We start from the raw sequence: 11,509 nt of genomic DNA on the forward strand, positions 1-11,509 counted from the left end.
GTAATGATACAATGGGCCAGAGATTTTGGTTATCATATACAATTTGATGATTGGGAAAAATTATGGAAGGAAAATCTAAGATTTACTGCTTGTATGGCATTAAAGGAAAATGTTATGAAAATGTTTTATAGATGGTACATCACACCGGTAAAATTAGCAAAAATGTATAAGCCATGTAATAAGTGTTGGAAATGTAAAGAAAAAGAAGGAACGTTTTATCACATGTGGTTGGATTGTAAGAAAGTGAAGGGTTTCTGGGAGATGATATATAATGAAATGAAAAACCAGAGGCCTTTCTTTTAGGGATTACAGGAAAGGAAATAAGAAGAAAGGACTGCAAACATTTCCAATACGCAGTTACAGCAGCAAGAATTCTACTGGCCCAGAAATGGAAACAAGAGGAAATACCGATGATAGAAGAATGGAGAATGAAACAAACAGATTATGCAGAACTGGATAAACTAACAGGGAAAATCAGATATCTTCGAGACCAAAAGTTCATCGAGGACTGGGGAAAATTTGTTGAATATCTGAAAAGTACATGTGATGTGCAAACAACGCTAGTGGGTTTTAAAGAAGCACTGTGAAAGTTGAGATATATTGTTAAAAAGAAATAGATGGTGGGAGGGAAGACTAATGGCAATAAAAAACAGAATAAATGCGTAATTGAGAGGTAAATATGGATGATTGTCAGAGAAGCTGAAGGGAGTCCAAACAGAGTTAAATTTGTAAAAATTTGGATAAGATTGTATATTTGTGTTGAAAATTAATAAAAATTATTAAAAAAAAAAAGTTCACTTCTCTACATTTCCAAATCAACTTTTGATTTTTACATAAGCAACTGTTGAAAAGTGACAGTTGGGGCCTGGGGTAGGTGGGAAGGTTCTGGTGTGAGCCAAGGCTGCCATTATGCAACAGTAAAGATGGGTAAATACATCTATTTCAGTTTTCCTCCATTTCTCATTTGGAAAAAAAATGAGTTCATTCCTCTATGTTGCCACATCAGTTTATGATTTTCTATTTTAAAGTCCTCATGAAAATTCAGCAGCATTGTGTGAATTTCTACTATACACATTTTTATTTGCAATTACTCCCAATATACAGTGTGTATGTGATTGCTCCTAATATAACACAGTTTGCATGTTATTTCACAGCTAAATGCATATTTCACTCCAGCATGTACATATTTTGTGCAAATTACTTGGCTAGAGAACTCCATTGCAAAATTTGGATGTGTGAAAATTCTGAAGGATGGCTGTATTTCATCTCACATATTGTGCTGGAAACAGCTAAAGTTGTTCCATAAGGACAAACTGAATCAGATATTTTTCCTAGCCCTAGGTAACAATGGTGAAACACACAGGAGCAGCAACAGTTACCAAGAATGTGGTGGATTCACTGGGACGGGGGTCCTTTGAGAGAGTTATGCCCAAGGATCTCAGACACCAGAACCATCCCTGCTTTTTTTACAGCCAAAGCTCCCTAAACTAGGAAATTAAAAAATTGTCCAGTAGCACCTTAGAGACCAACTAAGTTTGTTCTGGGTATAAGTTTTCGTGTGCATGCAAACTTAATTGGTTGCATTTTTTAAAAAATTCAACTGTGACAGACCAACATGGCTACCTACCTGAATCTAAACTAGGAAATATCTGGCAAATGTCAAACTCCTGAGTTTGAATCATAAAGGGAAGAGTGAGAGAGTTGTCCCAGGACTAGTTCCCCACCATTCATCTTGTCCTGATGTGAAATCTATAACAGGGGTTGAAGCCAATTTAGGTGTGAGCTTTCCTCTATGCAATCATGCTGCTAAGATATACTTAATTTCTAACTCTATATTCCAGTCTCCCTCTTTGGTAAAAAGAAGATTAAAATAAAGTTCTGCTAATAATCTCACTGATTTAAGAGAGAGAAAGAGAGTACTTACCAAACTGCAAGTAAGAGAACACAACTGCATGGACAACTCTATCCTACAAACCCCACAGACTTCCTTTAAATAGGGAGGTGGAGTTACACAAAATGACTTCCTCACTATCCTGTGATAATCAGTTCCATATTATTACTCTGTTCCCTGGTGACTTTTTATTTTAGTAAACACTCAAAATATCCTTTGAAAAACTGTGTGTGCTTTGACCTTCCAACAAATCCTGCAGCCAAGAATGTTTCAGCACCAGATAGAGCTCATCCAGACTTCCTTTTGTGCTGTGCTTTCCAGGCACAGGTCTGGAATGACACGGGTCTGGAATGGATTTTTGTTTATTTTTGTCCCGGCACTTTCCCTGGGAAAACCTGCTTTTTGTCACTTAATTGGAGCATATGGCTACCATGGAAAATCTGATTGCTGTTTACAAATGTTTCAGCAGTAAAATGTGGGTTTTCGCGGGGGAAGCGCCGGGTCACACACACACACACACACACAGACACACACACACACACACACACAAACACACACCACACACACACACACACACACACACACACCAACCGCACACACACACACACACACACACACACACACACACACACACACACCCTGCTTAGACGTAGAGCTGTAAAGTCCAAACCTGTGCCTAGAAACACGGCACAAAAGGCAATCTGGATGAGCCCTTAGTTTAAATTCTCCCACTCCAACATACACACTCATTTGCTTCTCTGGGACATAAGGTGCAGGCAGGAATATTTACCAATTCTGCAGTATCTCCATCAAGAATCCAAAGCGTTGTGCTTACATAGCAGACTGACAGCACCATCTTCCATGTGTCTATTGAGAAGTCCAACATCCTGGCTGAACATAGGTGGAAGGTGGTGCCCTGTCACCAGTGTTGAAATAAGATTCAACTGTCAATCTAGTCAGCTTTCGTAGATGGATGGAGGTCGGACTGCCATTAAGCAGCAAAGTGGTTTGGGCCAACACTGCTGCCCACCCCTGACTTGCATGGGAGGGGAGATTAAAAGTAATAAAGCAGCACGGAGTCAGAATGACCATTTGGCAAGAGGTTTTTGCCTCGTATTCATTACAGTGGTACCTCGTGTTAAGAACTTAATTCACTCTGAAGGTCCGTTCTTAACCTGAAACTGTGCTTAACCTGAGGTACCACTTAATAATAATAATAATAATAATAATAATAATAATAATAATTTATTATTTGTACCCCGCCCATCTGGCTGGGTTTCCCCAGCCACTCTGGGCGGCTTCCAACAGAGATGAAAAATACACTAAAATGTCACATATTAAAAACTTCCCTGAACAGGGCTGCCTTCAGATGTTTTCTGAATGTCAGGTAGTAATGGGGCCTCCTGCTGCTGCCACGCCACTGCTGCACGATTTCTGTTCTCATCCTGAAGCAAAGTTCTTAACCTGAGGTACTATTTCTGGGTTAGTGGAGTCTGTAACCTCAAGCATCTGTAACCTGAGGTACCTCTGTATATGAAAAAGCTAGAGCAGTTGTAATGGCTCAGAGCATTGCTCCTTTCAGCGATTCCCAAACACCCCTCCCTGCTGAAGAACTTTTGGAAGCTAGGCTCACAGTGGTATTACTTGCTGTTGCTGTAGGGGGGGAAATGTCCACAAAGCAAAATGTTTGTAAAATTGATTTTATTGAGAGATTTTTTTCAAAAACAAGACATCAGTTTCCAACCTGTCAGTGATTACATACAGCTGACATTTAAAAAGAACAATACAAGCACACACTGTAAAAACATCCAGCTAAGCAAGATTACAATCATTTATATAAACCCATCTAAAGATGCTAGGTATTATCCATCATAAATTTCATCCTCTCTCTCTATATATAGCAAGAAACCTGCTCTGCCTTTGCTTTTGAGGACACGTCAGTTAGGAGTCATGGGATCAATTTGTTTCATCCCATGCTGTCTGAGGTGCTACACTTTCCAAATGGTTAGGATTAAAAAAAGATGGTCCAGTTTCGTCTACCAAGTCAGAACAACAAAGTTCAATTCAGTAGTGTCTAAGTCATTTCCCAGAAACTGTATTAAAGCACCTGCTCCACAAGATTTCTGTAGGTGTCCCTCCTCCCCGCACACCAAATTGCAAACTCATAATGCAGGTAAATCACCTGGGCATAGCTCTTGCATGACGTTTGAGCTGCAGCAGAGATGGGGGACCTTTGATCCTCCAGGTATTTGACCTCAACTCCCATCAGCCCCAGCCAGTGTGGGCAATGTCAGGGGTGATGGGAGTTGTTGTCCAATATCCAGAGGGCCACAGGTTCCCCATGCCTGCTCTACAGAGAGTTGAAGAGATTATAGCATAGGTCAGTGTTCTCAAACGTGGTGTCTTCCAGATGTTTGTGCTACAACTCCCATCAGCCCCAGGCAGAACAGCCAATGGTGAGGGATGATGGGATTTGTGGTCCAATATATTTGGAGGGCTCCAGGTTAGAGAAGGCTGTAATACATCAAAGGCGAAGTCTAGTTAAGAAACTTGTGTTGTAGTTAACTATCAGAAGCAACAGATTTGTCGGCTGAACTTTGGGGCTCTGTGCATTATCCCCTCTGAGGCTGCAGTTTTTCGGGACTGAAATGAAAGGCCTGCCATAGTTAGTCTCCAAGAAGAAGGATATTTCACACATGATCCTTGTGCTGCAGAAGTCTCCTGTTCCCTCTTCAATGAGCATCAGGAAGACAAGAAATCCAGTTCTGCTGAAGGAAGAGAGGTTATAGCAAGAATGTGAAAACCTGAAAGAAGGGTCAGAAATGTGCTCAGTTAGGAGCTGCAAGCAAAATGAGTTATGAACTATCTCAAAATGAAAGTCTCTGATGCTTAGCAGTAGTCCTGGGTGCCTGAAAGCATGCACACACATGCACTGTGTTTTAGAACTGAAGATCTAGCATTAGATGAGAAAGTGAATGAGCTCTGATACAGTCAAGCAGAATGAAAAGAAGATGTTGTACTTCATCAAAATCAGCAAGTTGCCTCCAGAATAAATGCAGACTGAATGGCAGAAGGAATTGCAGTCCTGTTTGTAAGAAGACATTTGGCATCTCTTTTGGAGAGTCCTTTTTCTGCATCCTGGTTTTCTACTGCCTTTGAAACCTGGGAGGCCTTAGTCATTCTTCTTAGTCTGGCAAAAGTTGTTTTCAGTGGTCTGCAGTGAGCAGGTCCTCAGGGTGCTGCATATTCTGCTGCATGGCCCTACGTGGAAGTTCAGTTCTTCCAGCTACCTCAGGTTTAAGTAGGTTTTCTGGTACAGGTTGCATTCTGCAAGAGTTAGCAGTTGGCTCATCTGGAAGCTTTGACTTCAGACTCTTTGCATTCTAGGTTGGGCCAGAGGGTCTGCAGGTAGATTGGCTTGATCACTTTAAGATCCTGGTGTCAACAGTCATAGTATCAGGAAAGGAAAAAGAGACCATCCATGGGCCAGCAAGTTTAAAATCCACATAAACAAGCAATACAAGGTGTCATATATAGTGAGAATAAGGCAATCCCAGTAAGGGTGTCACCTACTCATCCCTAAATAAGTCCATTAGAGCAATCAGATATGTCCAGATTTCTTATTCCATATATTTTCCGTATTCTCTCTCCCCCCCCCCAAAAAAAAACGGCTCACACACTTGTTGTGCAAGAGCCCAGATCTCATTCACTCTATATAGTTGTCCTATCTTGGCTGCCTCCATCTTGGCCACCATTAGCCAGCAATCAGTCTTTCTGAAGGTTTCTTTAAATGTTTGGAACCATTGTGTGTATTGTCTGCCATAGCGTGGAAGTCCATCTTTTCTGTGCTTGTTACAGTAGGTTGGAGTTCATTGACTGTTGCCTTGAGTACGTAGAGCATCCATGTCTTCATGAGGGGCATCCAGGACAGGTGGAGCATCATTCACAAATGGTTGGCTCTTCGGGTTTTCCATTTTCTTCTGATCGTCTCCATTTCTCTTCACTTCCGACAGTGAGGCTTCCTCCATTATTGGTGAGAGACGGTATCTCCCAGTGATGCGGAAGACACCTCGTCTCTTTGACCACCTTGACCACCTTCTCCTTTCTTTAGCAGCCCTTACCTTCTTCCTCTGGTTGCGCAGCCCTCTCAGCACCTGGATATGCAGCATGGCTTGGATTTCTAGCTCCAGGTCATCTAAGCTCCAGGTATCTGCCATAGTCATGGTGGCCTGATGGCTAGCATCAGCTGTTTGCACAGCAGAGTCTTTGGCTGGTTTCTGAGTTCCAACGTCTTGCTGAACAGAGGAAGCCAATGCTGTATCTTGATTAATCTTTGAATTAGGTGGGCGACTTTCAACTTGCACACTCACTTCTATAGACTTATTGGGAGAACAGCTTTTTCCAGTTGGCATGGAAGCATCCTGCACTCCTGGTGTAAACTTTGAACTAGGTGGGTCACTTGCAACGTCCTCAGTCCCTTCTATAGACCACTTGGAAGTACAGCTCTCTTTGGTCCCCATGGAAGCATCCTGTGGTCTTGGTGTAAACCTTGAAAAAGTTTGGTGGTCAGTATCCTGCCCAATCTCTTCCATAGTCCTTTGGGGACAATAGCTCATTCTATTCCCCATGGGAGCATGCATTAGTCTTTGTATAAACTTTGGGGCACCTGGGGCACCTGCATATTGCTTAGTCCTTTCTTGCTTAGTCCTGTTGGGATAAAAGCTCTTTCTAGTGCCCATGGAAGCATGCCAGGGTCTTCGTGCACAAGCACTGAATGAAGGAGATGTGAGTGTATACCTTGGAATAATGGGGTTCGCTTCTCGGGACCGCTTGCTATTCCTGTTGCCCATGCTTGAGATCTTTCTGCAACAAGTTATGGAGCAACTTACAACCCTTCAGGGTCTTCTGACAAGAAAGAAAAAGAAAACAGATTAGGAAAACGTTGGTAATATTTTAGCAACCCTACATAGTGCTCTCCAGATATTTTGGACTAAGATTCCCATCATCCTCACCCAGCAATGGTAAATGGTCACAGGTGATCACTTGTAAAGCAAAACAAGTGGGGGGCATCACATCGGAAAAAGGCTGAACTAGCAGATGTAACAATAGGAAGGTGTTGGCTTGATGATCATGCAGTTATCAAAAAATAAAGTTCGACAAAGTTATGAAAAGCTATAGCTAGTTTGCAAGGATTGATACCAGGCTATGGATTATCTTATTTTCTGCTGCTCCAGAGGGTAGGACCCAAGCAACAGATTCAAATATGATTCTGACCAAGCATTAGGAATGACTTTTTGATGGTAAGAGCTCTTCAACAGTGGAACAGAATCCCTTGGATGGTGGTTGACTCTCCTTCCTTAGAGGTTCAGGGGTCTGAATCAGAAACCTAATTTGGAAAAAAACCAAAGTTTTGTACCTTTCCCCATTCATCTTTGGGGAAGAATCAAAAGATGGTTGCAACTTTTTGGCAGAATTGGATGAAATTTGCAACCACAATAGCCCCTTCCGAGGAGTTTAGTCCTGCCAAATTTGAGAAGAATAGCAATAGTGGATTGTTTCTTTTGTTCCTGCAAGGGCAGCCTTTACAATGGGGTGTGTGTGTGTGTGAGAAAAGACCTTACTTAATATTCCCTACCCAGTTGTCTTATGGGCAACTTGTCTGCAAACAACAAACATGAAAGAGGTACCCCCTAGGTAAAAAGGTTGCAAAATTGCAAACCAATTGATCTAGGGCTTTCTGCTAGATACATTTAAAGTTGATGGGAGAGCAGGAGAACAAAAACAAATTTGCTTCCCTCCCTGTGGTTTTGTGGAAATGCCCCAGGAAAGTAACCTGCCAACTTCCAGAACGATGGGGGCAGGAACTAGGGAGTTACAATGAATGAACAATAAAAAACAAAACAAAACAAAACAAAAACACCCCACAACCCAACAGTTTCAGGTTTATATTCTGCTCAATAAGCACCAAAAGCCACATAAACTAAGTGCAAAGACAATTTGAGTGAGCACATGGCAAAAGAGGCAGAAGGGCTTGAATAACTAGCATTTTCTGAGAAAGCACCACAAGCAGAACTAACAAAGCTCAAATAACAGACAAGAGGAAGGCAATTTGAAACACTTTGGAAATCTCATTTTCAGTTCTGGGCTCTTCTGAGAGACACAACACTGAACCAGAAAAGTCCCAGGTGGCCTTGCTTCAGTTCTTTATTTGGGCTCAAGTCCAAAATCTCTTGCATACCCCATACTCACTTGGAATTCAGCGGGACTTTCTCCCAATAATGACAGAACTTCACACAGAAAAGAGCAATCCAAACTACAGGAAACCAGTAGTAGATAAGGCCAGTGAAATTTACCCCATTCCAAGCTCTGTTCAAGAGCAGGGCTACTGCTGGCTAACCGAGCCTGATCATGGTAGAGGGGAACAAGCCTTCAATCAGGCTTTTGACTTACACCACTCTTTTTACCAGTTTAACCTCCACTGGGTTGCCAGTCACGTGATTAAGCATGAACGGGGAGTGGAATAGGGGCAAGTCTCTCCCTGCCCTTTTCAGGACTTACCCTGGTCTTGGCTCAGTTGGCTTTGGCTGAGCCAAGATGGAAAACTTACATCAGTGTATCACTGGCTGAGCCATGATAAGGGACTTCAGTCAGCTTAGTCCCCACTGAACCCAGGCTCAGCCAGAGATCCACCACTCAGCCCAGTGGATCTCAGGTTTGGATGGCTCCCTAAGTATGCTTACTGCTCTTTGCATTGTGGTTTAAGCCACTCTGAAATTGATATTTATGGTCTGAGCCCAATGGCATTTTCCAAAAAGTGGGTAAGGTTCCAGTCATGTTCATATGGTGAGGAAAGGGAGACTTGAACTTGACTTTCTGTGTTCAACAAAGGGAAATTCAGCTCAGAATTCAAGACTTACTTTTAACTCAGAAACCTATTGCTCAATGACACCAGCCCTTGTATCAAAGATACAGCAATTTTAAGGAAGCAGCTTATGTCATGTGCCAGTAATAGGACATTACTGTAGCCTCTAGAAAGGATTTGTTGGTACCAGTAGCCTGCCTGGGAATAGGATTAGTTTCCTATCAAGCTTCCCTAACACTGTAGTCTTAATCTACCCTCACTCACTGGAAGACAAAGCCAGCCATAGGGTGCCATAGTCAGACATAATCCCACTGAGTTCACCACAACAAAATCTTTATTGGAGGGGGCAAAATATTCACTTTGCATGAGATTTCAGCCACATCCAAACCCCACTTATTGTTTTAGCAAATTCAGATCCCAATTTATCAAGCTGTATCTCCCATCCTGTTTTGTTTATGTTTAACACCTATTCTAATTAGTACGCTAAGTATTATATAAATAGTGTTGTAATATCACAAATATATACACTGATCCATATGTTCCATTATTTAGTTCAGGTATATGCTAGGGATGCCTATTTGATCTGTGCGTAAGCTGAATTATGAGGGGATTCAAGAATGTCTCACGCATCTGAACTGGATCACACCATTAACAAGGCACCTCGAGTCAGACCCCCTAATCTTCCAAGTGGCTCTGTGGCTATGGCTATGTGTGTTTTCCTGCTGAGAAATAAAACCATTCTGACTAGAGTTCAAGGGGAGAGGAGATCTTTCATTTTGATGGGCAGGTCCAGCTATTAACCATAGTGACTTATGTTCCCAAGAACTCCAATTAGTCATTTGGAAGCAAGATTAAAAACTGTGGTTGTTTTTCACAGGACTAAACCATCAGCCTCTAGGATGACCCACGTGCCCTGCTTTATGAAGGAAAATCCAATTTTAAGATAAAGAACCATAAGAAGGGTGAGGAGCGGGAGGAGGGGCTGTGAAGTTGCCCCTTAATGGTTAAGCACCCAGATCACCTGGTCACAGTCCTTCCCTCTACGTATTTCTGTTTAAATTATAATAATCAGGTTGCATCCAACCATGTTTGGCTCAGATGAAACCCAATAAACTAATGGACATGAATTGGGTTCATCCATTTCAATGGATAGAAGTTAGTTGGATACAGCCCTGCCATTTCTATATTTGCAGATCTGCAAATCTATCCTCTCTTTTGGTGGGGACAATGCTTAAGTGACCGCCCCACTAGCTTCTGAAGTGCAAATAATAATGGAATATGCCCTCCATTCACCACACCTCACATTTAAGATCAGACAAATTGCATCTTTTAATGAAAACCATGTTTCTTCATTTGCTATAGCTCCAACCCTTTCAAAGGTTTTACAGTGAGAGGCTTGGGAAGCCCCCACTAGACTGCCCTTCCAAAGATACATTCACAATGCAAACTTTTGCATGTCTACTCAGATGCAAGCTCCATCAAATTCAAAGGGACTTACTCCCAGGTAGACACATGAGTTGAGCCACTACTTCTTAAAACAAACAAACAAACCCACGAACTTTCAAATGCTTAATTTTCGCTCTTATTATTGTTTTTTTTTAAAACAGGGCACACTGCTTTGAAATTTCATTGAAAAGCAGTATAGCATTCTAAGAATGACAACAATACCTAATCATTATCTAAACCCAAGTGTTTTTGCAGTATAGAAATGTAATAATAATATGAATAATACCCCAAAGCAGCTCAGTGCAAGTGTTCAAATCACTTACCTCCTTGCTGGACCACACCTACCCTCAATTAATCCCATACAGGCAGGTTTAAATAGGGCTTTGTGTCACACACAAAACCTTCCTCCCTGAATTTTGGCATTCTGAACATATAGTCCCACTTAGTAATTGTTCCTTTCTATTTAATTAGCTAGCTTGCTGGTTTCTTTTATGATTATGCCAATGTTGCACATGTAACTTGTGGCCACTTTTGATTCTTGCTTGGGAAAGATCAATACCAGCAATAAGAGACATGGTGGCAGTTAGTATATTATGAGTTGCAAGTGAGGTGAAAAGGTAAAGCTAATACATTTTCCCCCACATATGCAGACTATCTAACTAGCTGGACATCAAATGCAGTGTTGAAAAAGATGATTCATTTCTGTAATGATAGAGGCGCAGAGTTACTCCATTTTTAAAATTAAAAACAACAACACAGAGAATAGAGAGGAAATTTCATTATAGATTAAACTGAAATCTGATGTACATTTACTTGGAAGTCCAAGTGAATACAGAGCATTTCCTTCTGAGTAAATGCAGAGGGGCTCAGGCTGCATGGAAGCCAGTATTTGGACTTTAGGACAGGGATGGAGAATTTCATGCCCATGAACTGAATGTGGCCCCCGTGCCTCTTTATTTGGCCCTCAGAATGTTCCCAAAGCAATGCCCCTTACCAGTCCTGCTTGGCACACTTCTTGAATGCTTTTGCCTCACTGGAATTGGCCCTTGTTTTGTGATAATGCCTCTCACTTGCCTTCACAGAGAGGGGTGTGAGTAGAAACCTTTGGCTTTCTGTATGTTTGGAATGTAGCCCTCTGTACAGAAGTAGGACTCCTCTCTTCTGCTCCAGTCACATTTTCCTCTTGCCCTGCCCACCACTGGCCTGTGGCCATAGAAGGCAGCCTGAGGTGGAAGGCAGCCCTTGGGCGGGAAAAGTTTCCCCAATATTGCTTAACATGCGGGAACTACAACAAAACGTTACAGCGCAGG

The 11,509-nt window shown here is 41.9% G+C and overlaps 1 protein-coding gene across 3 annotated transcripts; it reads right to left on the reverse strand.

Moving 5' to 3' along the window:
* Positions 1-3,645: 3,645 nt before the first annotated feature.
* LOC307204398 (uncharacterized protein) lies at positions 3,646-11,263 on the reverse strand. Of its 3 annotated transcripts, XM_079955955.1 has the most exons (3): positions 10,523-10,568; positions 7,091-7,277; positions 3,646-6,796 (listed from the first exon to the last, which is right to left on the reverse strand). In XM_079955955.1, exon 3 carries the CDS (start codon positions 6,739-6,741, stop codon positions 5,761-5,763), a length of 981 nt encoding a protein of 326 aa, XP_079812081.1. In that variant the 5' UTR covers positions 6,742-6,796; positions 7,091-7,277; positions 10,523-10,568; the 3' UTR covers positions 3,646-5,760. The 3 variants fall into 3 exon arrangements, with proteins under 3 accessions (XP_079812081.1, XP_079812079.1, XP_079812080.1); XM_079955953.1 differs by lacking the exons at positions 7,091-7,277; positions 10,523-10,568 and adding an exon at positions 11,194-11,263; XM_079955954.1 differs by lacking the exon at positions 7,091-7,277 and having other exon boundaries at positions 10,523-10,613.
* Between the last annotated feature and the right edge of the window lie 246 nt (positions 11,264-11,509).

This window comes from Podarcis cretensis, assembly GCF_951804945.1.
Source record: "Podarcis cretensis genome assembly, chromosome: 15".
Lineage (NCBI taxonomy): Eukaryota > Metazoa > Chordata > Lepidosauria > Squamata > Lacertidae > Podarcis > Podarcis cretensis.

Coding starts and splice junctions, on each gene's coding strand:
- LOC307204398 (XM_079955953.1), bottom strand. CDS start 6,741: ATGGGCAACAGGAATAGCAAGCGGTCCCGAGAAGCGAACCCCATTATT.